At 42.6% G+C, this 27622-nt stretch overlaps 1 protein-coding gene across 3 annotated transcripts in view; it reads left to right on the forward strand.

Annotated features, from left to right (window-relative positions):
• Positions 1 to 13567: 13567 nt before the first annotated feature.
• The window catches only part of GALNT9 (polypeptide N-acetylgalactosaminyltransferase 9), a 167481-nt gene continuing 153426 nt past the window's right edge, over positions 13568 to 27622 (forward strand). For 2 of the 3 annotated variants that reach the window (XM_009932508.2, XM_075434799.1), the window contains exon 1: positions 13568 to 13868. In XM_009932508.2, the coding sequence (XP_009930810.2) occupies positions 13628 to 13868 (241 nt within the window). In that variant the 5' untranslated portion in view covers positions 13568 to 13627. The remainder of the gene's footprint in view (positions 13869 to 27622) is intronic. The other variant, XM_075434801.1, reaches the window with a different exon arrangement.

Below are 27622 nucleotides of genomic sequence, written 5' to 3' on the forward strand. Positions count from 1 at the left end.
AGACAGAGGAACGCTTGGGGTTATATCCTGAGCTGTTGGAAAATGGCTTAGCTCCATTTACGGCTCTAGGATCAGGCCATGATGTGAAAATAAATGCTAGAGGCATTTTAGAAAGACATGAACCTTGGGATTTATTTGTGAATATCAATATTAATATTATATTAAGTAAAAATGAAAAAGAGAAGAAATTAGTATGAAAGAGCAAAAGAACTTCAAGAAACAAACAAAACATTGCTTTTTAATTGGGTTGTGCATTTTCTAATTCCCTTTTCTAATCCAGTATAAGCAGCTGGCTTGTGACAATATATTCTCAAGAGAATAAGCAATTTTCCTCTAACATACCAAATTGCATCCATCATGGCAGTGTTGAGCATCTTGTTGGCTATCAGATATAGATTGTCATTCCTCATAACAAAGGGGGTTTGTCTTCCCTCTTCTCTGCACCCTAAAACCCCCAAATTCCCATTAGGATAAGAATTTTTATAAAACTGAGTCATCTATTGTAGGATTTATTATGATTTAGAGGAGCGGATAGAAAGGCATTCAGCTACTTGTCTTGCTGTTTAACGACAGTATCAGATTTGCTGCCATGTACTGCAACTTGGAGAGAGATTTCGGAGGACAAAAAGTGGATGAAAGGTTTACTCTTACCAGTTGTAACTTGCTACAAGTTCTTAAGGCTTTCTTATCCTACAGCTATGGGACTTTAATACTTTCTTTGGTGAAGAGATTTCCCAAGGTGGAGCCCTGCCTTTTGGTGTTATTCAATAGCATTGCTTGTTCTCAGGCTGGGATTTAATGCTGATATTCCACCGCACCCCAGGCATTGCTTCAATGGTGCACAGTTCTCCAGTGGGTTGGGATACACTGGTATCAGCAGATGGCATATGAACATCAGCCATTTCTTCTGACCTGAAGGTAATGTTCCAAAAGTTACAACAAAGTAATGACTTAGAGTTGTAGCTAAGGCTTTTTCCATGGTTTTTTGAGTTTTGGTTGTTTGTTTTTTTTTTCCTGAATGCTGGAGTCAGCCAAGACTACCTCTCTCTCAAACAAATTGCCTGTGATAAGTGGGTAAATGAGGTGATTTCTTGTGGTAAAAATCACAAAAGAAGTAAACAAGAAAAAAAATCACCCCAGATCTTGTTTCTGAGGCTTTGCAGTAATAAAATCCACAGACAATGGCACAAGTCAAGTGTGATCCAGTGGAGTTTTTTTGTCTACAGTGCATGCCTGTATTGCTAAGCTTACAAATATGTGAAACTACCGTGGATCATATCTGTAAAACCTGACTTTCATCTTCAACAGCCAGAGGCACATGTTTAGCCCTGGATATTGCTTACTCTGTTGGGCAGGAGATCAGGCATTTCTGAACTGAAAGCTCATTGCACAACCGTCCAGTTGTGCCCACAGAAATGTGAGCTTGCTGCTGCTCCAAGTTAAGTAGTTTTATCCCACCATAATCTCTGGAAGTCCATGGTTTGGTTACTCACATCAGCCCAGAAAACCCTCACGTGAGCACGCTTTGCACAGGTGCTTTCTTGTCACCTTCATTTGAAGAACAATTTTACTTTCTGCTTGCCCCTCTGTGCTGCAAGTTCAGACAATTGTGCAATTGAGGAACAAAGTGATAGCAGACATGGCTTAGAACTGTTGTGAGTGCCATAGAAAATGCACTATATTTGACCTGATTTCAGGGTATGTTTATCTTAGTATTGTCCTTGTAGTTGTCTGCAGCATGCTTTGGAAATCTAGGTGAATGTAAAAGAGCATTCACTCATTCTAAGACAGATTTTCCTTAGAATGAAGGTTTTACCTGGCAAAGGCCAGACTCAATACTGCTTCTTCAGTTTTCATGTTTGAATTTACACTGATGCTGTGCACAATTAGTGGCAATTACATGAATTTACATTTTCAAGGCAGAGGATTTTTTCAGCGCTACATCTAGTCTTTATATCCAGTTCTTCCAATTACATGAGTATTGTAGTGTTACGTGGCAGTATTCACTCACCTAATTTTAGAGTAGGCTATTTTAAGAGTAATCTGATGTATTCATTTATGTCATACATAAAGTGGATGTTATAAAGATGTGCTATTCTTATCACTGCTGCCCATTATTGTGTGGCTTGTCTACGTATTACATGTCAGATGGAAGCATCTGTCCCAGTCAGGATCAGGGTCCCGTTGTAGATAAAGGCTCTGTTCAAGCACCTGAGAACAAAAAGTTTGGGAAAGTGCCATGGGGGAAAAAGGGGATTGTAAGATACAGACTGAAGGGTTCATCAACAGAATGAATTCCATGGTAATCAGTACTTGCGTCTGTGACCATTTAAAGCCAATAGTAAGACCTGTTCTGTGAAAATTACTTCTGGCTCTACTACCAGATTAATTCAGAAGTTTTTACTTTAAGCCTGTTTTTAGCCTCTGTTCCAAAACTGACTCGTGTACCCATGTGTTTGAAATGATACCTCTGCAGAGCGTATGCCCATTCTGAAGGCTTTCGAAACATTATTTCCTCAAAGCAAACCTGCAGAACATTTGCCTGCACAGGCAATGAACTTCACTTACCTCCAGTTAGCCAAGGAACAATGGCATTATGTGTGATTGGGCTCTGGATCTTTAGGATAATATATTACTTATAGATCTGTTTTTACAGTGCAGTGAGTGTTGTCACCCCTAGAAATACATTATTCTTCCTACGCCATTCTGTCTTTTTTTGACTCACAGGGGAAAGCATCCCATGCCAAATTCTGAGGCCCTTCTTTACCATACCACAGGAGTTCCCTATCCACGTATTGACCACAAGAATTCTTAGGACCTAGGAGGAAACCAGCCTTGGTTATTTTAGCTACGGACACATCAGATGAATATGAGATTTTAATGAACTTTCTTTTTTTATTTGTTTTATTCTTTGTCCAATCTACCCTAGACTCCATTGGCAAGTCCATTAGATTCCACTGTATTAACCTGCCTGCCTCTAGTTTCCTCTTGCCCTAATCCAATTCATGTTATGGCTTCCTCTTTCCTGTGTTCGAGAAGTTGCAGTATTTCATGTGACAGACAATTACTGTTCAAAGAGAATTCCCCTAACCTTTTGTCAAAAGTTGAATAACCTCAGTCTATCACCTGAGCTATCCTTTAGTATTTACTCTGGCAGGGTACCACACTAATTGTGTCGAACAAAGCATGCTAACAAGCAGTAGCGCTTGCTCAGTGCAACATTGTCTCTGTTAAATAGCAATTGAAACCCCTGTGTTTTAAGCCAATGCAGGTCCAGAGGTTACTCTGTCAAGGCATGGCCTCCCAGGGGCCTGCATGCTTGAGGGATGGAAGGGAATAACCAGAGCCAACAAAAGCTTTGCTCAGCACTAGGCAGCCTATTCACTGCTTGTTGCTGATCTTTGGTTTATGTAAATCAAAAGCAGCTCAGTAGACATTAAAGGATTTAACGTCAGGAAATTTTTGTGAGCTGGTACAATTGGACACATGTTGGATCTAATATATAATAATAAATAGCATAAAGAAAATTGCAAACCTGATCCTTTCCATTTCATGTTTCCTTTGTAGAAGTGGAATATGATCAATCCTTTATGGCTGGTATTAATGTCTGTGCTTAGGAAAATCAAGCCACTGACATAAAATATATCCCCATATTTAGTATCAAAAGCAAGGCTTTTGACACTGTCTCCCATAACATCCTCCTAGGGAAGCTCAGGAAGTGTGGGCTGGATGAGTGAAGTGGATAGACAACTGGCTGAATGGCCAAACTCAGAGGGTTGTCGTCAGTGGCGCTGAGTCTAGTTGGAGGCTGGTAACTAGTGGTGTCCCCCAGGGGTCAGTACTCGGCCCAGTCTTATCCAACTTCTTCATCAACGACCTGGATGAAGAGGTAGAATGTACCCTCAGCAAGTTTGCTGATGACACAAAACTAGGAGGAATGGTGGATACACTAGCAGGCTGTGCTGCCATACAGTAAGACAAGGACAGGCTGGAAAGTTGGGCAGAGAGGAACCTGATGAAGTTCAACAAGGTCAAGTGCAGGGTCCTGCACCTGGGGAGGAACAACACCATGCACCAGTACAGGCTTAGGGCGGATCTGCTGGAGAGCAGCTCTGTGGAGAGGGAACTGGGTGTGCTGGTGGATGACAAGTTGACCATGAGCCAGCAGTGTGCCCTGGCTGCCAAGAAAGCCAATGGGATCCTGGGGTGCATCAAGAGGAGTGTGGCCAGCAGGACGAGGGAGGTTCTCCTTCCCCTCTACACTGCCCTAGTGAGACCCCATTTGGAGTACTGTGTCCAGTTCTGGGCTCCCCAGTTCAAGAAAGATGAAGAGCTACTGGAGAGAGTCCAGCGGAGGGCTATGAGGACGATGAGGGGACTGGAACATCTGTCCTATGAGGAGAGGCTGAGGGAGCTGGGCTTGTTCATCCTGAAGAAGAGAAGGCTGAGAGGGGACCTTAGAAACGCTTACAAATATCTGAAGGGTGGGTGTCAGGAGGATGGGGCCAAGCTCTTTTCAGTGGTGCCCAGTGACAGGACAAGGGGCAACGGGCACAAACTGAAGCAGAGGAAGTTCCATCTGAACATGAGGCAGAACTTCTTCCCTCTGAGGGTGACGGAGCCCTGGAACAGGCTGCCCAGGGAGGCTGTGGAATCTCCTTCTCTAGAGATATTCAAGACCCCCCTGGACAAGGTCATTTGCAGCCTGCTGTAGGTGACCCTGCTTCGGCAGGAGGGTTGGACTAGATGACCCACAGAGGTCCCTTCCAACCCCTAACATTCTGTGATTCTGCATCTACAATTATATATCATGATGTAGTGGCTAAAGGCATACAAAGTGTGAAATGCTTGTGACCTTGGCCAGAGGATTTGACACTGCAGTTGCAGTGTGGAGGGTTTTGGTGAGAAATATTTTTCCTTTAAAATAAGTAAATATATAAATAAATGAAGCTCTTCAACTTCATAGCCGAGAGCAAATTTAATTAAGAGGGAAAAATGCTTAATCTATCAGCTCACCATAGAATTAATGAATAATAGAGAACGTCTTCCCAGCATCTGCAGCTAAAAGGGCTATGAATATCTGTGCATGTCATACCTACATGTCTCAGTCTACCTGCAGCTCCCCTCACCATGTTGCTCTTTTGGTGCCTTGTCACAGAGCTTTTGACTTCCCATGTTTTTCTGTTTGGGACTTTTATTTGTTTTAAGCAGTATATGGTCATTAAATCAGTTGAGATGAATATTATTGGACCTCTTCAAGTGGGTCCAGAGGAGGCCACAAAAATCATCAGAGGGCTGGAACACCTCTCCTATGAGGAAAGGCTGAGTGAGTTGGGGCTTATAAGAAAGATGGGAACAAACTTTTTAGCAGGGCCTGTTGCAATAGGACAAGGGGTAATGGTTTTAAACAAAAAGAGTATAGATTTAGACTAGATAGAAGGAAGAAATTTTTTATAACTAGAGTGGTGAAACACTGGCGCAGGTTGCCAAGAGAGGTGGTAGATGCCCTGTCCCTGGAAACATTCAAGTTCAGGTTGGACGGGGCTCTGAGCAACCTGATCCAGTTGAAGATGTCCCTGCTGATGGCAGGGGGTTGGACTAGATGGCCTTTAAAGGTCCTTTCCAACCCAAACTGTTCTATGATTAATAAAAACAAATTCTACCACTTCCTTTATGGCAATCTATCCCCTATTTTCAGATGGAGGAATTGAAAACTAGATAAGTTGTGTGGTCTGGAACAGGAACCATCTTAACAATTCTTTAAGCATTTGCGTAGTCTAATATAGTCTTAGTGTTCTTCTCCTACTGACTGGCTCATTTTCAAGTGTTTGTTTTTTTTTTTTTTTTAAAAAGCTTCCAAAACTGTGAAATGGGACTTTCTCCTTTACTGGGAATATTTGGGTATTCAGCTCAACTAGATGCGTTTGATTGTGTCATCCTACTTCCATCTGTTAAGGCTTTTCACTGGCATAGTTTTTAGGATGGAATTTTACCATACATCAGCTTTTATCTTCTTTTTTTTTTTAGACAATATTTTTTAAAAATACATTGGCGACTTTAATGCTGGGAATGATTTGGCTTCTATTTAAATATTCTGAACATCTCTGTTAAAGGCAGATACAAACTGTACTAAATGTTCTTTATTACTCACACATGCACTGTCCCTGTGAAAGACATCATACATCAGAGGCAGCAGTGATCCTTCAGATTTGCCCAGTGATAAGCCACCATATAGCTAGTCTTTGCTAAAGATGTCAATGTCAACTTTATTTGCCAAAACATGTTTTTTTCTTTCAAGCTGCCAGTTGTTGTTTCAAAATAAATGGAATCTAAAAATCTCATTATTTTTATTGTCTATAGTCAGCATTGGGTGCAGCTCTGGGGGTCAGAAGGTAACAATATTAATTTACCCCTGTGCTGCTGCACTTAGAATATTTAATCTCTTGTGACTTTGACATGATGACTGGCTGTGTTTCTTAATTTTGTTGTGAAGATTTTGCTGGAGGGCCATGCATCTCTTAATAATGTGCATCAAGACAGAGACACGTAAGTAATGAATGTTGTATGAGGCTCTTTTCCTACACGTGGATCACACTGGACAAATACCTGCAGAAGTCCATGAGCCTGTACCTCATGGCAGAATTGGGACTGCGACAATGATGGCCAAAGAAGAATGTGTATCTTACCGGATTCAGTGCAATTCCAGTAGCAAAATATTTTTAACTATTCTAAGCCGGTGATGATGTTCAGCTTTTTCATAGGCTTTTGGCTGGATCGGACAGGGAGCAACCTTTCAGTTGTATTTGCCCCTCTACTGGGGTCTGTTGGCTATTTGAAGAACTGTAATGTTCAACATCTGTCTGAGAAAGCTCACTTCTTTTTTCCAGTCCTTTCAGTAAACAGACTTCTACCTAAAAGCACAGCTATATTAAAAACATGCCTTAATATAAGACTTCATCTGGATAGTATTTTCTGCCTGAAATAATATTTTATTAAATACCACTAAGAGAGCTGACCATATGGTAACAGAGTAAAGGTTTAAGAGTAAAGGTAGAAAAGAGACAACTGGATTCCAAGGAGGAGCTTAGGATCACAGTCCACAAGTATCAACTGACAGATAAAGCCAAAGATCGATTTGTTCCTGGGATTAGGAACACCATTGATGAACCATTTTTAAAAAATATTGCTGTCAAAAAGCAGTCTCAGCTTTAAAGACTATACAGAGCATGAGGGAAGAGACGGTGATTGCAGCAGAAGAGAGAACACAGGGAATCAGAAGACAATATTGGTCAGTATGAAAAGCAGAAGTCTCAGCATGCAAACAGCCCAGCCGTTGTTTAGGTTTTTGTAAGTTTTCTGGTGACAGGAATAAGTAAAGATGGATTTCAAAGGGTATAATGAGGTAATATCTGTATCTGTAATAGCTGGGTATTAAATTACATTTATATCTCTCTTGCGCATTTATTTTCTTTACTAGAACTCTCATAAACATAGAAGCTGTCCTTGAAACTTCCCATATTTATTTCCAGTGTGTGAGTCTCTCTTTATCTCTGTCTTATCACTGTACCTCTGAAATTCCTTACAGTAAGTTATCATGGTTATCAAAAACATCAGTCTGCAGCCTAGGATCCCAGAGCAGCAGCTGTCAGGCAGGTTCCGACCACCTTCCCCTTTTGAGGCACAGATGGACTCTGCCTCTCTGCCCTTTGGGGGAAACGGGGTCCTCGAGTATTTTTTTGCAGTTGTTGCATGGAATAAATCTAAGACCATGCAAATAATCTTGGATCACGGTGAATGGTGATAATCCTCTCTTAGCAAACAAGCACCTATTCTGAAATTACAGTAGGAGATAATAATAGAAAATGGATAGAGGACTATGCAGTTGGATTTTTAAATGGTAGGAGCTCAGCTCATTCTTATGAAAATTGGTGAGAGCTGTGATGTTTATAAATTAGAGCTTTGTAAATTGTAAGCATGTGGGTTGAATATTTTAGTCTTGGCAGTTATTTATATTCTGTTTTTACAATGACAGGTTTATTGGGTTTTTTAATGCGTGTTTGGATAATTGTAGGGTTTTATCTGTACACTATTTACTACAGTGTGGTCATCAGCACAATATCACAAGCATGAAAGCAGCAGATCTGCCTGCAGTTGGCTGGGTATTATAAATCCTCTCTGCAGAGTCAACCTGTAGTTTTAATACAATATGAGAAATATATGGGCAGTGCATCTTTGTGTCAGCGACAGGTACTAGAACACATTGCAGTCTGTACATTTGAAGGACTGTCCCATGTGCAAGTGGCAATTGCTGCAGTTTTAGAAGGAAGCGTCCCAAAATTCCATTTAGGAAACCTTTGTGTAATAAGTGACACTTATTAAGTGACCTTAATAAGTGACATAGTGATGAAACTAATACTGCCAAAATTAAAAAGACATATATCTCCATATAATTTCTGAAATATGTGTTCAGATTTTAAGGCATCTCATTTGATTTAGAAAGAACCACAAGATGAAGTTAAAATTCAGCACCTCCAGGCTAATCTTGTGAATATTTAACCCCTGTGTTGTGTGTACTGCTTTGAGTAGGTTTGAGTGGGTCTGCTGGTTACGAGAGAGAGACTTTGCATGCTGCAATTGTGACCTCACTAATAAACCCTTATGGCATCGGTCCTGTAAGAAGTATAGCAGAGAGGTCATCTTACTAAAGTAAACACGTTCATCTTGGTTGAAACCACAGCACATTGTGTTGTCATTCTGCGCCAGGTAAAGCAGCTGTTGATTATATTCAGGGCTATCCAGTCACCATACAACCTTGATTTTCTGAGCAAGCACTAAGAGTTCCCAGCATAGAATCACTACATGGAAATCCCTCACGGCTTTTGGGTTTCCAGCCTTTTTTAATGCAGTGAGATAGATACCAGGTTGGGGATTCCTCTCTCTGCCTTACCTAGTCGCAGCACTTCTGCACTAGCAGTAAAAGGCAGTTGGTCAACTGTGAATGTTCTCCAAAGCCTCTACGTGAGCATGAGCAGAGTGGCAGTTTGAAGCCTTAAGGACCTGACAGTGTCCTGTTGCAAGAGTGATTATTTGGCTATTGGCCTTCTCGTGCCACTGTAATACCAGCTTGCATCTTCTCTGAAGCTGCAGCAGAAAAGGCAAGAGGCTGGTTGGAAACATCTCAGCTATGAGGCAGTTGAGTCTTCCTTATGTATTTCTTTTCTAACTTGCTAGCCAATTTTCAAAAAAACTTCATGCAACTTCACGCAAACATCGTGTTTGTTCAAATCTCTTGTTACAGAGTCTGTTGGAGCTCTGGTAGGAAGAGGGCTGCACAAATACTAAACTGCACAATTTGGTGGGCTGCAATACCTCTTTGCAACAGGATGAGGGCCTCAGTTCTGTACGTCTGGGTAGTTTAACAGAGATCTTAGAATTTGTTGTCTGTTTTTGTTGCTGTTTTCTTCTAAATAAGTACTACTGAAAGTAGAAAAATTTCAGGCTATATTAAAGCTCTAAGTGATAAGCTAGTAAATGCAGTTGGGATTTCATCAGGAAAGTGGTAGGTGATGTTGGTGTGTGTTAATAACTTCAGCTGGAATCTACAATTGCAGGTCATCACTGGCATAATATTTTGCCTGTGTGGGTTTTGGTTTTTTTTTTTCTGTTAAAGCTAGTGTTCAAATACTTTAAACATCAAAGTCTTCCCTTCTCCACATTATTCATTCTTGCAAATGTCTCGTATCGTGCAGTAGAATGATCAGAAGGGTATGTCTCTTTAGATACGGTAAATCAATCTTGTGTCCTTTTGGAAAAGTGGTTGGGAATGATTTTATGGTTATTAACTTCAATTCAGTATTTTTTTTCAACCTAAGCTTTTTAAAATTCAAAAGACTTTCAAGCAACTTTTCGATCACCCTCTCCCCTGAAGTAAAATCTTACTTACCTTGTTTCATCAGCAAGTCAATACCTTCATCTGCTTCTAGGGACATTAAAGTGAAATTCAACAGAAAGCATCTCATAAAAAAAATGAAACTTACCTTGATTAGCTGAGTATGTACCCACCATACCTGGGACTGTACAACAGAAGGCGTGGTGACTCCAAGGGCTCTGCTATAGAGATGGTACTTTGTAGGTCTGACATGGTCTATTTTTATGACTTTTTCTGACCACTTTTGGGGAAAACTTGAACTTGGGAAATGTCCAGATGATGATGGGTATCTTGGTCATATCCAGTTGCTGCACAATCTACAGATTTCACTAGCTGGTAAAAAAAATCTAGTTCCTCTACACTGGTTGAGGTTAGTAGTTCCAAATGAACTAGGGTCACGCTGACTTGGAATCTGTTGCCTTGACTGGTTGCATGATGGGCTCTGCAGATAATGCCTGTGAGACCCATGCTTTACTAAAGGTTCTTTACAAAATCTTTTAGTTCAGGGTTGTATGAAGTGAAATTTACTGTCTCTGACCTCAGTAGCTAAACAGAACAGGATTGTAAATGTAGAAGCAGCTGAAGTTTTCCCTCTATACCAGCATCTTCATGCCAAAAGGGAGTGTTTTACAGTAACCAAGAGTCAACAGAAGCAAAGATAATTGTTGCAAGATCAACATTGTACAAGACCAAGCTCAGTTTCAAGGAGAGCCATAGACAATATCAAGGTTTGGGGTTTTTTTATGCTGTTCTTATCATTGCAGTCTTAGCTCTTTGACAGTCCAGTAGAAGCCCAGAAGAGCCCCAAGGCAATAAAACATCTTTACTACATTAGGGGAGATGCCTCGGACGGATGGCTGTTTTAGAGTGCTGACTGGTGTTTTAGTCTTTACCTCTGGCTACTTAACATCAACTTCAGCCAGCTGTCCTTCATCCAGGTGCTTATTCTGGCTGAGCACAGTGATACCAGAGATGTGAAGAGTATGATAAGTATACACTGTCATTTGAATACACAGTGTCGTGGTGTTTCTTTCTAACAGCTTCCTAATCCATCTTGGATGATATGAGTGAAAACATGAAGCCTATTGAGACGAGTAGGAGTAAAAATCAATAAGAGAGAGTAATAGTGAGAGAAAGTAATAGCGCACGAGAGGGAGAGAAACTAGATTTGTGATATGGAATAGGATCCTGGCCTTGCTTCTGGCTTGTTTCGTTGATTTGGAACAGGTTACCAATGCCTTCCCATGTTCCCTGTTTGCAAGATGGGTCAGCAATCAGAGCTGATTGGTATGGTTTCAACAAAAGCATTTTCACTGAAATCCAGATGTTGCATAGATTGATTTTGATCTAGTTTTCTTTTGGCAATATGAACCTTTCAGAGGGAAGAAGAATTGTAACCTGACCCTTTTGGGCAGGAAATAGTGGCTTCAGGTCAATGCTGTTTGTGTGAAAATGTTTCAAAGCTTTTTGGTTTTGTTCCAATGCAAAAAGAAAACACATTTTCTGACCTTGAAATGTTTCCAAAAACACTACTGCCATCCCTTCAGTCAGCTCTAATAGTGTATCTTTTGTAACTTGCTTTGAGATCTCTGAATGAGCAGAGGTCTGTAAGAGCTAGCTGTTATTTGAATGGCATTACGTAAGGTTTTAGCCATATAAGTGTATGCTTATGTTCTTCTGTACACACCATAGACTATTTTGAGCTGACCGTTGAAGAACATTTGCTTAAGCAAAAGGAAGCAACTGTATGACCTAAGTCAATCATGGATGAAATCACATCTTTGAAAGAGCCCATTTAAAACTGCAGTGGATGCAAAACAACCCCATGAAAACTTGGTAAACTCTCGGAGATTGTTGAAGGTGTTTTACAACTCTTGGGACAAACTACACACTTATGTGTCAGAATCCAAACGGAATTCTTGTGGCGAGCTTGTGAACTTGGAGTTCATAATGGAAATAGTGATCTAAGAGGTTCTTAACCATATCAAGACCAGCAGGTGTTGCTATAATATATTAAATGCTGTGGAGACAGCTAATAAGCTACACTTGAGCATTATTTCAATACATTTTTCTTAAACCAAATCAGTATTTTCTAGGAAAATGTAATGCTATGACAGAGTTGCTGTAAGAATACTACAAAAATAATCAAAACACTGTAAAATTGCAGGTTCTGAGTTGCTTCTGCTGAGCTGACTGAGAGTTTTACTACTGCTTCAGTGAAAGAACATCTGACCCTGCATTTAGGTATTATTTGTGTCTAAGAATACAGTACTGTAGGAAGTAACCAAATCCTGGACAGATTTCTGTAGAGACGTACCTATTTGCAAGAGGTGGCACTGCAGAAACCTGTGGCGTCTTTTGCCAGAGACAAGGTTAGATTTTGGTGAATTTTTAGTTTAGCCTTGTTCTGTGCTGCTGATCCCTCCAACACAGGCTTCATCAGTGATCCTCAAAAAGGGGGGACAAGGGGAGAGTTGCTCTAAGATGTGTGTTTCTGTCTTCTCAGGCGAACTGCACCCTCAAGGGGCTTGCAGAAGGGTCAGAAGTAGGACAGCGGTGGAGAGCTTATACCTCAGGAAACCCTGAGCAGGCTTTGCCAAGTTACGGTAAATTCAGGGAGGTTGTAACTTTTGCTGGCTTTTGAGTTCGGCAGCTCAAGGAAGGATGAAAGGAAAAAAAATTCCCCCAACGGGATTAGGTTAAGGTATGTGACCCTCTACATGAGATGGTGTACAAAGGAGGACTGCTGTGGACATGAATTGGGAAGCTGCCAGCTGAAAGGGCTTATCTAATGTCCAAAGGTGTCAACCTTGGAGATCTCGGTATTCTTCAGCAGACGTAGGCTGCTTTTCTCCACGCGTGGCAAGAACTTCTCTTGCATGTGGGCTTGGTCCCAGCCGTGTCACTTCCAGGTGGGATCGCTAGGCAATGGCGTACTTTGGCTGCTGGGAAACCCACGGAGCCGGGCGTGTTACCAGCTCTCCCTCTTGGCGGGAGCGTGCGAACTTCCTTCAGCTCATTTCCAGGGGTGAGGCGGGTGGGACATCGTCTCACCTCCGGGGCTGCTCCCGTAGGCACGGACCAGCTTCGCCCTGCCCGTTCTCGGGAGCTGCCTGTAGCGACGCTGGGGCAGGGTGAGGGCCCTCGAGGTGGGCGACGGAGAGAAAATGGCCACTGGTGTCTCCCGTGGGAGAGCGGCACGCAACTCCCCCGGCCCGCTCACCAAAACCCCTCGGCGAGCGCCGTGGCTGCACCGCGGGGCCCGCGGCGGGGCCGGGATGCGGGGCGGGGAGCCGCGGGCGAGGCGGGGCGGCGCGGCACGGCGGCTCCACCGTGTGCATGTAGATGAGATTCCCCCGGAGCACGTCACTCCGCACCGGCGCTCTGCGTTTGGGGCGGCGGAGAGCGAGGGCGGGCGAGCGGGAGCCGCCGGAGGAGGAGAGGCGGCGACGGCGGCGGCTCCGCAGGCAGCAGCGGCCGGGCTCCGCGCCCCGCGCAGCCCCCCCCGCCCCATGCCGCCCAGCCCGCCGCGGGGCGAAGGCGGGCGCCGGGCGGGGAGCGGCGCGGTGGTGCTGAAGGACAGCTCCGCCCCGCCCCGCGCGGCTCCGCGCCCCTCCGCGCCGCCCCGCGCCCCGGCGCCGTGTGGCCGCCGGGCCGCCGCGCCTTGATGCGCCCCCCGCCACCGCGCCGGCGGCTCCCATGGCGGTGGCACGGAAAATCAAAACTTTGTTGACGGTGAACATCTTGGTCTTTGTGGGCATCATCCTCTTCTCCGTCTACTGCAGGATCCAGGACCGCTCCCAGGAGCTGGTGCAGATCGTCCGGAGCGCGGACCGTCGGGCCAGGAGCCGCGGAGCCAAGGTGGGCAGCCTGGCCGACCGGGAGTCCATCCTGCAGCGCCTGGACCACCTGGAGGAAGTGGTCTACAACCAGCTAAATGGTACGGAGGGCTGGGAGGGGTGGCGGCACCGCTCCCGTGGTGCCCTGTGTCCTGGGAGGGTGCTGCAGGTTGGGGAAGAGCACCCGAGTGCCCACCAGCTGGGGGGGGAGCCCCGGGCGCCATGCGCGCTGAGCCCGCTGCTGAAGTGCTGAAAGCGAAGAGAAAGAGGTGGCTGCAGGGTCTTGCTGCAGGGGTTTGTTGAGCCCCCCCTCCGTCAACTCTTGGTCCAAAGTCAGGACTTCCTCAGAAGGTGCAAAGTTAAGGAGGCTGCTGAGATCGTGGGTTTAAGGACTGGTTGAAGTGCCTGTGAACTGTATCGGGTTCTACAGTTTGCTTGGACACGTTAACTCTGCCTGGGTAGGTGTTTGTATAGCAAACACACTGTCAGGGTATAGCTGGAAGTCATATACTTGATTTCAGAACTAGTCTAGAAACATTCTGCTGAGTTCTTACGCTGTGTACTTTTAATGGTCTATTTAAACATAGCACCCATATGTTTCTTAATGACTTTGCCATTTAAATTTTGGTATTATCTTTGGAGCGGAGGGGAAGCATCCACCACTTCTTTTTATGACATTCCGTTCTAATTCATCAGCCTTAAAAAATCCTGGCAGGTAAGCAAAGAGCCCTTCCACAGCGGTAGAACATGCTAAGCCATAAAAGTTGTTATAGGACAGATAGCATTTCATATAGAAACAAATTCTTCAAAACAAGTGCATTTATATTTACATAGATTTGTAAAGTTCTAAATGTGGAACATCAAAGAAATAAGTATGTGATTAAATACATCAGTGCTTTGGACAAGAAGAGGCTGAAGGAGCAAACATTTACAGGAAATTATAATATAAATGTAACATTTAGTGTCTAGCACCAAATAAAACTTCCAGTGTAAATATGTTTAAGTATACCAAAAGTGCTTCTAGGCTGCTTGTGAAAAGCTTACTCGTAACATTGATTTAACAAAGGCTACTGTAGTCTCAAAATGCAGACAAATAGGAGGGCTAGGATAAAGTATATTTCCTATTACTGCTTTCTGAATGACTGTATAAATCTAAGCAGGTTTGACTGTGGTGGTAATAGGCAGTCTGTGCCATCAAGTGTCATAGAACAGGCATCCCCTTACGCACTCAGCTGTAGAAACGGGGAAGGGAGAAGGGGAATGTGGAGCATGGGTGATAGTCACAAAAATACACATTCATACATTGGAGGGAAAGTGTCAACAGCTGTGTGTTCCTAACCATGTTTTGGAGCAGTTTTGAAGAATGTAGGATTTAACAGGGAAACCCTCCTCCCAAATTCAAGAAAACCATAGAGTTCCCAAACTAAATTAGACTGGTCCCTGGACTATATGCATTGTAGCTCATCTGAATGGGTTTTTTTGGCCCAAAATGATTTGTTCTTGGTTTTGTTCTTAGCTGAGACTTTGGGTAGGATTTTACCTGCTCTGGGTTCCTCTTAGTGTAGCATCCCCTGGAGAATAAGCAGGAGTTCTTAATGTACTGGGCAGGCAGCGTTGCATGTAATGACTGGCTTCACAGTAAGCAGGAAGTTCTCTCTAAAGTATGCCTCTATTTGGGGGATTTTTTTCTTCTTCTTCTCTAATTTGATTTGTTGGATATGGAAATTCACAGTGAAATTACTTGAATTGAAATGTTATGTTGCTTCTTCAGGTCATGATAAACACTGTAGGCAGTCGCTTCTTCTTGAAAGTTAATAGGCAGGAAAATATGGAAAGTTTTTCAAGCTAAGCTGAAATTTCCTATTCTTTCTCCTTCAGTTTCTTTCTGATACTGTTGGGTTTTTTTATTACCGAGTGATACATTAGCACAGATTAATTACTTCATCACCAGAGTGAAAAGTTACTTTGTCACCTTCTTCATTTTTTTGTCCCCATCCTGTGGCAACAAAACTGAAAAGTCCTAAGAAATTGGGAGGTGCTCCGCTGAAATCATCAGAGTTGCATCACTGTAAGTGAAATCAGGATCAAGCGTCTATGTTTGGGTTTAGCTCACCCGTATTCTGTTTTCAATACCATGACTCGTTACTTATGCCATTAATGGGAATAATGCTGCTCTGGCAGCATTGGGAATCAGGGGAGCCTGTCTGTGACAGTGCTTTACTGTGTCTCGTGGAAAGACTGGTATTACACAAGCGCTCTGTCTGCTCTGGAGCTGTGCAGTTTCATCCCACTGTCGAGTAAGATTTCTCTGACATATTATCCTGTATGCTGCTTTACCATGAGGTTAGAGAGCCATCCGAGGCTTTCTTAGATGTTACTTTTTAATGAGGTGGGTCAAAGTCACTTTCACAGGGAGAGACACACGTGGGCAGGCAGACTTTATTCATAAGGAATATGAATTCTTTGCAAATCCGGAGCTCCTACAAGCTCCAGGATTTTGAGTCCAGCTCAATGTTACTGTTACAGTAGGTCTGTTCAGATCAGTATTTCAATTTTCTACTCTTGGTTCTTTCTATTTTGAGATGAGCAAATTTAGAGCCACGTATTAAGTAGCTCATATTTTTGGTAATCAAGTCTCATTGTTCTTTTATTTCATTTTTCTCTTCTCTTTGGATTAGTCCTAAACTGGTAAGACCTTACCTGGGTTTTCTAGGGACTCTGTTAAAGATGCAGTACAATAGAAGGACACTTTTGTGAGAGAGCAGCCCTGTAGCTGCAGCCATACAGAATTTTGTTTCTGTCACACTTACTTGTTTTCATGCAATCAAAGAAACGTTGTTTGAAAGTGTTCCTTCTGCAAGCAAAAATAAACACAAGCAGTAATGTTACAAGTGTATCAAGAGACAACCCAAAAATGATCACCAGAGAACTCGTTACCTTTCCAGTCTGAATAAAAACTGTGCGTACGGTGCCTGTGGAGGTGTGTGCACAGCGCAGAGGACCAGGCGTGGAAGTCAGTCAAAGCTGGTCCTTGCAGTTAACTGTGGCAGAACGTGAGTTTTTAGACTAGAATGAATGAGAATTGCCATGAGTCCCTGCAGAGTCATGCAGACATACACCCAAACAATAGTTTTCAGCTGGCTCGTGCTTTGGTTTTCTATCAGCTTGGAATAGAGTATTTTTGAAAGCTTTCTTTACACTCAGCTGCCGCTGGTTTTGGTGGAAATAAATGGATGGAGCGTGCAAAGGGAAAGGAAGGCAATGAAATGTGTCTTTGGAATTTCCTTGGTGAAACTTCTGTTTTGAAAAAATGAGTTGTTCTAGATCTAGTTCATCAGTCTATATATTTTTTTCATTTTTACTATGATATTTCTGTGGACGAATATGATTTATTGTCAGTCAACACAGAACTAATGCCAGATAGACTTAGTAGCAATTCATGAAGTGGCATAATGATAACACCTTGATATTTTGTTCCTTTGCCTCTGTTTTTTTCTAAAAGGGAAAAAAATAAAAAAGATTTAATTGACTGAATTTTTCTCCTCATCAGTTTTGCATCTGAGTCTGTTGCTAATGATTTACCGTAGAGGATAAATAATTTCTGATGCCCTGACTACAGCATAACCTTTCACGCCAAAAGCAATTGAAGGGTCAGACTACAATTTCACTGTAATTGCCTTTTTCCCTTTTCACTGTCTCTTTCCAGTAATACACAACAATCAATACAGCATGTAATTAGATTTCATTCAATCTGCAAAGATTAAGAGAGTTTTCATCTTCTCATTTTGTATGCTCACATCATGTCTTCCTACCCGTGTCTTCTACATTAGACCTCTTTGACCTGTTCTACTGCAGACATGGAGGCGTAAGTTTGGAGTATTCCCTTGAATTTGGCAGATGATCATTCTTTACACACCATAATTTGATTTTGCTCTCTTTGGGAAGATTAAATACAATAGCAATTTCCACTGTGATAAATGGGTTTTATATTGCATGTGCATTTCATGGAGGATGCTGGGGAAAAAAGTGGACAATTCTGGTAATTGCAGCACACAGGCTTAAAACGATGGAAATAGCAGGTCCTAGGTGCAGAGGACTGATTCATGCAGACTGTGACTCCTGATTTTTAGAGCGTACTGGAAGCAAAGTGATTGCATTTAAAATTCAGCCTGGCAATCTGCATGCTTAAAAGGTACAGTAGTATTTTTAAAAAGACAGTTTATTCTTCATAGTCTTGGGGCTGGTTGAAAATGGTTCCAAATTTCCATATCGAAAGTGAAGGGTTGGGAACAGGCTGCATATGAATCATGTGAATGTCCACATCAGATTTGTCGAAAAGAAGCCTTTTATAGCTGGCAACTTTCAGCTGAAGAGTAATTCCTTTGCAGAGAAGAGAGGTGAAGCCACGTGTGCATGGAAGAAGATGAAGTGTGACTGCCAGCCTTGCGTTAATGAAACTGCACCCTCTTGTACCCACGTACAGATTCTTACATTGTAACTCTTTCTATTTAATTTGGTTATGGTCTGATACCGACATGCATCTGACGAAATTAGCACATAATTATCTCCAAAAGTATCAACTTATTTGTGGGGACTGCTCTCAGCCATGTGCTTTCCTTGTCCTGGTGAGAGGCATCTTCATGTGGTCTCATTTTGAGGATTTTTTTAAGAAATGGAAGATTCGGCCTAGTGAAGGCGGGAGTGAAAAATAACAAATACATTTCCTTTTTCTTTTATTTTTAAGTTAGGCTGCAGTTTATCTGTTTACCACACAGCATATAATAAGTATTTTCAATTGTTCTGGATCAGTTACTCAAGCTTAGATAAGCAAATATTGTTACAGGCCTGACCTTCTGTATTGCAAAGTGATGGTCAAGTCCAAAAGACTGATTTCCACTTCACGTTGGCTTTAGCTATGTTAGTCTTGATTTATGTAGCTGAGGAAACTCATAAGCAGTGATTTCAGAAAGGCCAAGATTTTATTCCCCAAAATAAGGGAAGAAAATGTTAAGAGTCTGTATTTGAATAACCTCTATTAAAATATAACATAATATTTGAAATATTATTACTCTATTTAGCCACTTTAGGAAGAAAAGATCTTAAGGTTTGGTAGAAAAAAGAGGGCAAACCTCTTTTGTACAATGGGCAAAATTGCATTCAACTCTTCAAAACATTGGCAAATATAAAAAAATATCTTCATTCCAGTAGCACATCACTGATTTTAAAGTCTCTCCCTGTACTCTGTGTTTCATATACTGGTAACTTATTTTTTTTTATGTAACATTTCTACTTTTTGCGTTTGTAGCTGGGAAGAAAGCTTATTTTGACAGAAATATCATGTGGTAATTTTATCATGAACTCATTTATTTGTGTAGAACTTGAATCATTTGTACTGTACAGGATTAAAAGCAGTGTTTACAGAAGTGGAAAGAAAATCTTTGACTGATATTGGTTTTGTTGCCTTTTGGGACGTATTCCAGTTCAGTTTCTTTCCATTTCTTTGTAGATGTGACTGGAGCTGGAAGAGTAAATATGGGTCTGTCATCTTTCTAGTGAAGAGCTGCAGTGTGGTTGTTGCGCGTCTATAACCACCATAAAGGTTTAGAGGATTAGTAAACCTGGCTTTAACGTCATACCCTCGATAGTGGGAGGTCAGGTTGTTTTTTGAGTTTAAGGGGTTTTCGTTCATTTGATTTCTTAAGTAATCAAAGGCAGGTAGTAGTTAAACGAGGAGCCATTTAAGAATGCAGTTCCAGCCACTGAGTGCATGGCTGTTCTCCAAGGAAATAATAAGATTTATGAAAGGAAGGAAAAGAAATGAGTCATGTTTCACAAATCTTCCTTTTATTAATGCCCCTCTCTAACCTTCCTAATGGGTAATCAGTCCCTCTCTCTCAGTATACTTGGCATACTTTTTTATTATTGTTATTATTTGTGGGGTTTCACTTGGTAGTCATTTCCATCCCTTATTTTAAACTAACAAACTGAAAGGGGAAAAAAAGAAAAGAAAAAGATCCTGTGATGTTCTGGATAACAGGAAGGAAGAAAGCCAATGACAGCAAAGCAGCTTCCAACCTTGTTGTAGTCCTATTGATCAACACTGTCCTCTGTAATATGAGAACTTTAGCTTCTGAGGAAGAAAACCAGATAGAGATCCTCCCACTGACCCAAAGTCATCTTCTCCAGAGAGCACACAGCTAAAGCAACCAAGTGCTAATTGTATGTGTATATGACCTGTGCCTCCTTTTCCCAAACCCTGTAGCTATGGTGCCATGGAAATGGCTGTGAATATCTGAAAGCCTGGTAGGTGGAGGCAAAACCCATTTCAATGACAGCATGGCAGATGCAAACATTAAAAATAACTTTTCTGTCCTATAGTTTTTATCCTTTCAGGTGTTCTTGAATATCTATGTTTCCCAGACAGTTTTGGAGACAAGCTACAGTGCAACTGACACTAACTGGTTACTCAGCAAGTCCTGTAGGACATTAAAAGACCATAAAAATTACCTGTAGCAAGGCTGTCTCCTGAGCCAAGATTTGCTTGACTTATGCAGCAGAAGGGAGTAATCAGGGAGCAGCGTGGTGCAACTTGGTCTCAGGTACTCTCATTTAGCTGGGGTTACCCTGAGTTTAAATGCATGGTAGTACTGCTGGGGATGAAGGTATCAGTTGGTTCTGTAATTTACTTCTCAGTCTAATCTGCTAGGCTTTTGAGTTCTTATTTGCAAACTCTCCAGTACACTGAAGAGTATGGAATTTCACCTGGTGACAATAGCTTCAAAGCTTGGTAGGCTTCATCTTTTCAGTGTTTGCTTACCTCTGGTTTCTGTTCCGTCTTCTTTCACTGCACATAGTATCTGCACTGGTAGTGTACAAGAGAGTGGCATGAGTAGTGTGGTTGACTTCTCTGGCCTTGGTTTTTTGAAGTCTGAAGCAGTAGGAAATGGCCTTCATTTACATCAGCAAGAGGTTCTCTAAAACAGAGAGGATCGAGGATGGGATTACAGTTTGTGGCAAAATGGTCCTTTCTTCAAAATGAGCTTCACCAGCTGGATTGCTGAAGTGAGATCACAGCTGTGGTCTGGTGTAGATCTAAATGGAGTGAGCTCTGTGTGTATATGCAAGTCTGTGGATGTCCAGGAAAGTGGTGTTTTGGAGCCGAGTTCTGCTTTCTTATCCCTTTGTTTGACATTCTCCTCCCACAGTGAGGGAAGCGGGCTTGTGCTTCTGTGGTTCCTTGCACTAGCTTTTTATTTCACCTGGTTTAGCTAAATTGGACTCATTGCTATGCTTGGAAAGACAGTGCAGCATCACTTTCTGTGGGAAATCCAGTGGAACATCCAGAGGAGCTCTCACGCCAGTTTGCTACCCCTCTTACTGCATTTCTCAGGCCATTGCATTTCTGAATGATGGTGAATCCTTGTTTGTTTGTGCCTCTTATGTTATCTTGCTGAAATGTGTGTTGAGAGGGCTCGCTTCAGCGATGATAGGCAAGTTTGTTGGTTTTGTAGTAGGAGGAGGAAATGGATGTCCTCGGGATAAAGTAAACCGGCTTGCTGTTTGCCATCAGGCTAAGCTACTTTGTGTGCATTCTGCCCAGTCTTGCAAAGCTGTCTTGTGAAGCAGTTGTGGCTACCTGCCTCTCCCTTTATTTTACTTGGATGACTTGTTCTGACGGATCTGCTCTCAAGCCAAGGATGAGCCTGGGACCGTGAATTGTTTTATATCCTCAATGAGAGGGGTCCTTCGTTAAACAATGAGGAGAAAAGCGCCAGTTCTGGGAATCTCTGACAAATGGCAAAAGGCATAATATATATGTGTGGGGTTTTTTTTCCAATTATGCCCTTGATTACTGGCTTTGGAGGAGAGTCCAAGGACAGCTGCAGAGTAGATGACTGAGACAAAAGGCTGATTCTGCTTTGTCATCATGAGCAGTGTGGATGCATAGTTTTCTCAGGAGCTGAAGAGATGTCTAAGTAGATGAGCAAAACATTTTTAGAAAAGGTGAGAATATAGATTTCTGAATATTTTAAGCCTTGCACCACCTCCTATGAAGCTGATCTTTAGAACCCCTTTCCCTTGCCGCCACAGTCTGATTTATGCTTTTAATACTTGTGCTGTAATTTGCATGCCATCCTGGGAGAATGGGCAATGATTAAGAAAACTAAACCAAGGAAAAGGTTTTTGAAACAGCTTCTCTAAGCATTGCTACTTAAAATGGTTCTGTCAGGCAGGGGTGTTTGGTGCTAGAATACTACAGAAAAGGTTCACCTATTTCACAGCATCATTTGGAGATCACCTCTAAATCACCCACACTCAGTGGATGAAAATACAAAGGAAGATGTTAGGCCTCTGGGATTCTTTAGCGCATTTGCTTCAGTCTGAACCTCCTGGGCTAAGTGTTAGAGCAAATGCCTAAGAGGCTGCTGTAATGCCACTGTCTCCACTGTAAAATAGCATAGCACTGGCAAAAACCGTGCTGTCCCCCAGCAGATCCCTGATGCCTCCTTCCTCTCTGCAAGGCCAAGACATGTCTGTGGAAAGAAGCTGCTCATGTAAAGGCCTTTTATATCTGTGTGCCACTGAACTCTGCTCCAGGAGGACAATTCCCTGGCTGTGCAAGCCACTGCTTTCTCCCCTTCAGTCAGTCAGCGGTGGCAGTAGGGAGAGGAGAAACTCTGAGCCTATGTAGGCAAAAGGCAGCCCTGGAACTCAATTATCTCCCTTCTCTACCTTCGATTCACATTTCAGAGCTACATATTCAGGCAATCCAGTTGCCTTTTACTGAAGTACTCATGAGAATAAGTGCTCACTAGTGTAAGGGTCTCACACTTTACAAGGCATGACTCAAACCAGGTTTGCTGGAGTTGCATTTCAATCACCGCTTGGTACAAGCAGCATGAAAGGTCTTCCAACTAGGCTTTAATGTCTGATAAACTGATCAGGGAAGAAAATGCACCCTGCCAGGTCTCTGTTGTCTGTGAAGTTCTTGAAGTATTCAGATACTGTGAAACGCAAGTACTACCTACAGAGGTTCACGTAGGGCTGTGTTAGACTATGCAGAAATGCCTGTGAGGAGTATCCTCTGTTACAGACCTTATAGACTCTGAAAGCACAAAACTGGTCTCTGTGGGATTACCAGTGCGTTACTAGTATTTATTCCTGGGGAGAACTGTTAAAAACCATGTCTGTGATACAGCCAGCAGTCGTGTTTTGTCAGCAATCTAAGTCGGGTACAAATCCAACACTGCTTTCTAAGCAAACCACAGATCCTGCCAACCCCGTTCTGCTGTCAGCAGTCCATTGCATGGACAGTGACAGATATTGCTGGCTGGCTGGGGTAACTTGCTCAAATACCTTTTTATGCTTACAGCAATGATTCAAATTCAGAGAATCATAGAATGATTTGGGTTGGAAGAGAACATATACATCATCTCATTCCAACCCCCCTGCCATGGTCAGGGACATCTTCCACCAGACCAGGTTGCTCAAAGCCCTGTTCAACCTGGCCTTGAACACTGCCAGGGAGGGGGCAGCCACGACTTCTCTGGGCAACCTGTTCTGGTGCCTCCCCACCCTCATAGTAAATAATTTCTTCTCACCTCACCCATGCACTTAATTCTGCTGAAGTCAGTTGCCTAAATTCACCAGTGTTATTGATCCAGAAGAATCAGCACAGCCAGTAGTTATCAGCATAGTAACTCCAGTAGTAAATTTGGCCATATGAAGATACTTCTGCCACAGGATGAACAGTATATTGGCTAGTTATTATGAAGTGTATATGTAGTATAAAGTGAATTCATGCTGTGTCTCTGGACTACTTTGTTGTGATTGAGAACAGGAGCCTTCCTCCTGGAAGGTTTTGGAGTGATTCCGCTTTCTAGCATAGATCTGGTAAGCTTTGTGTTTCTACCTCTGACCCATACTACTGCAGTCAGATTGCTTTTGTGTTTGTGCTGTTTGGCTCAAGTTTGCATTTTGCAAAAAGAAGTACACAGACCAGGAGGTCAGATTAGCAGCCTTATCGCGCCTGTCTTGCTTCCAGGTATCTGAGCAAGCTTTGTTCAGAGATTGATTTATCTGTTTCCACAACACTGCACAGTACTACCTACCTACCTACCATGGAGCAAAACTGAATCCTCTTCTCACACTCTGCCCGTCACATATACTGTTGGACACAACCCCCTCATGCCTCAGCTACTGCCTGTGCTCCAACGGACGTAGCTCCCCCATCCCTCAGCCAGTGCTTGCGTGGTAGAAGCCCTTCCCTTTTGACCTTTGAGATCTGCTTCTCCCTATGATAATTTTTGTCCCAGTTTGACAGCACTGGGCAAATCAGTGCCTAAGTGATGGAGTCTAGCTGGGATCCAGAACTAGACTTTTTCTCAAGATTTGATTGAATAAATATTTTCATTCTGCATGTGCAATTAACTGCGCATGGGTTAACTGCATCCTAGTTGAATGCTTTAGCCACTAGTATGTTGTTCAAAAAAGAAAAACAAAAGGAGGATCATATAACTTTCCCTTTCCTTTAGGTGAAGAATAAGACCTGTGCTGCATTCTTTAGAGCTGTGGGCGTTGTGTGGGCAAATATTTTCAGACTTCAAAGAAAGGATGATACTTTTCGTTCCCGATTTTTCAGCATCCTACATTGACTAGCCCAATTCCAAGCCTCAGCCAAAGGTTTGATCTCTCCTTGGAAGGAGAGCGGGTCCTTACTGCAAGCACTCAGCTTGGACCCCAGATGCTAACACCTGGGAGTTATCCTCAGTGCCTTAGAGCACTTTGGAAAGCATCAAAAACTGATACTTGTGCAAGGTCACACATAATCTCCAATTCCTGTTTCCCACGGCCCAGACTAGCATCTTAGCCAAGGTACTGCCATACCATTCCCAAAGCAAAAAGGACTTTGTTGCACAGCAGCTCATTTTTCTTGGAAGGTGTCCACCAAGACAGCTGGAAAGCCCTCTCCTGCAATACTGGAGAAGTTTGCTTCTTATTTTGTCTCTGTGGCATTTTTGGTGGGGTGGTAGGGTTAATTGGTTGTTTTTCATTTGGATTCTTTATGCTGGTTTTGTATTTTATTTGGCAATGGGGCCTTACTGCCCTTTTAGAAATTGAATTTATTTTTTCTACAGCTCTCATATGCCTCTAGGATGTGAAGCTTTTGTAAATAAAAATGTGGTGTTTGTTATATTAACTAATTTTCAAGCAAGCCTTGTGTTGTGGAAAAGATTGGTGGTATTCTTTCCTGTGCATACTGAACTGAAGGCAGTGATAAGACTAAAAATATCCTCAATTGAAATAGCATTGTATAACCCAAAGGTTAGTCTTCCTCAGGATGAAAATTTGCAGTTGCTTTATAGATTCCTTGTAAAGGCAGGTTTCTAGTCATCCAGCCCTGGGTAAAAGGAGGCTACTGATCGCTGCATGGTTTTGCATCTGCAAAATGCAATCCCATTGGTGACTCCCACAAGCACAAACTTGCTGATGGAAGATGCTGATACGCATTGTCCTGGTGCCAGCTGGCCAACGAGGCTTACGTATTGCTGTGTTGTTTGTGTTACAAGCACTTTGCTGGTGGTGCTGAGCGGGGACTAGGTACTGTTCACACCTCTAATAGGAAAAACAGTTTTTGATGCACAGAGCTGTTAATCCTAAAAGATGATGATAGATTGCAGGTGGCTCCATGTAACAGATGGCAGTGGAGTATGAGGTAAGAGTGAGCTGATCATGCTTAAGTATTAAACAACCTAATACTAAGCTGCCTAACTGCTGAAGTAGTTGATGCTTGCAACTTACACAAGCAATGAGTGGGTTTGGCTTGGAAAAATGTGTGGTTGAGTGGTTTAGGTGTTAGCCTGGGTTAACTTTGGGTTTGGAAAGCATATTTTTTTGGTAGTTCTGTTATGTAATTTCTGTGTCGCATGGAGAATCCCCAGAATCCGTGTCTGCAGATTTAGGCTTCTGACTTCTAGCACCATCGCAGGGACTTGGGCAGCCAAATGTTCCACTGGAGACTGGTTGTGTATTTCTTCCTGGTGACTAGTCTTTTCTCCCACTTTTTTAGTGATCTTTTGCATCTGGTAGATGTTGCAGCTCTCTCAACACTTGATGAACATCTTTTGTTTATTCACTGCTAGTATTGTAGGGAGCAATGAAAAGGTTTGCAAGTATTAATTAGAAATTCCCTATCTTTCTTCAATTTAATATTTGGCAAACTCACTCAATATATCCTTCCTGGGATACTCCTTTAGGTGCAGACCTGAACTTGTCAGCACCTGCACCGAACACTTTGCTCTCAGCTACTCCAGCTTTGAATACACAAAACCAATAATCTTTGATTTTAGACTTGTGCCAGCCCGATCCTACTCCTGAAATAGATCCATCTGGCTCAATGCATTTTCATTCAACAGAATATTAATTCTGGAACTGAAGTGGCTTTTATAATTCTAGTATCCAGCAGGGTTATGTCGTGTCCCACCTATGGTGAGGGGGAAAGGAGAGGAACTGTGATTCAGTAAATACCCTCAGGCTCAATTACGGCGAAACAACACCAAATGATCAATTAAAAGTTTTATTTAAGGTAGAGATAACTTGAACTTGGAAAGCGTAAAACACATTGGTAACGTGGATTCTTATTGCGAATATATATAAGCGGAAAAGGAAAGGAAAGAGAAGAAAGAAGGAGAGAAATATATCACCACCCTAGGATCTCGTGATGACAATGGTGGACGGGACAATCCTCCGGTGGTGGGTGCGCACCTGGCTCTTTGTAGTTGTGCTTTTTACAGTCTTGTCTCTGCCCTCTGTTACCCCTCTTGAGGACTTCTATGGTGCTTGTTCCAGAGTTTGTGTTCTTCTGCGCAGGCACCAGTGCGGGGTAGGGGTGGCTGTGAGGAGTGTCTGGGGTGGTCGTAAGCCCCTGCATCAGATGGACTATATGTGAGCTCGGGCAAGGCACATCAGAACACAGAACTGCGCATCCTCCCATACGTCCTCACCGTCCTGTGTTAATTAGCTTCTCGCCTGTAGTCTGTTGTTGCTGGGCAGACCATGACCTGTCTTATCACAACGTTTGAGGCATCAACTCCTTCAGTCTTTCACAGACATTAACTCTTTGTGTCTCACAGGTTATATGTAAACCCTTCTGTTTTCTGAAAGAGTCAGCTTGGTATCGTTTCCGTATTCACAGCCATGTTCCCATTTCAGGCCTACAAAACCCTAAGCCAGGCTGTAGAGAGCACTCTTAGATGAGGTCAGGGAATTAAGAATTTCCTCTGTGATTCATTTGGAACCTGATCTGCCTAATAACTGGATTCTTTGTGTCCCTCTTTGTCACACATTAAAAAGTTCACAAAGTGAGATTTTTAAGTCTTTCTTGCACAGTAAGAAGAGTGAACAGAAGATACGTGGAAATGGAGGAGAAATATTCATGAGAGAACAAAGACATGGCCTAACTTTGAAGCTGGGATGGTGCAGCTCGGCATGCCAATGGACATAGGCTGAGTGACGCAGCCCTCAGAGAAGGCTTTGAGCATTGCAGAAGGTGTTTTTGCATATGTTGGAGGACTTGTTGTTTGGGCATATCTCAGCCTTTAATCGTACTGACAAGAAGCTGGAGCACAACACTGCTGTCTTAGAGATGCAGTGGAGCTTATGGAAGAATGAGACCAGTGAAATACTTAGTAAAATTCTTCTTATTAAAGTTGCCTATAGTTGATGAAGTAAGCATGGGATTAGTGAACTGGAATCAGGGTCGGCGCATGAGTCATGGTGGCACTGCTCTCGCCCTGAGGAGTGGTGGAGCTCCCTATTGCAGCACAATGTACAACAGGTTGTTCTGGTAAAGCCC

The sequence above is a fragment of the Opisthocomus hoazin genome, chromosome 13, assembly GCF_030867145.1.
Source record: "Opisthocomus hoazin isolate bOpiHoa1 chromosome 13, bOpiHoa1.hap1, whole genome shotgun sequence".
Taxonomy (NCBI): domain Eukaryota; kingdom Metazoa; phylum Chordata; class Aves; order Opisthocomiformes; family Opisthocomidae; genus Opisthocomus; species Opisthocomus hoazin.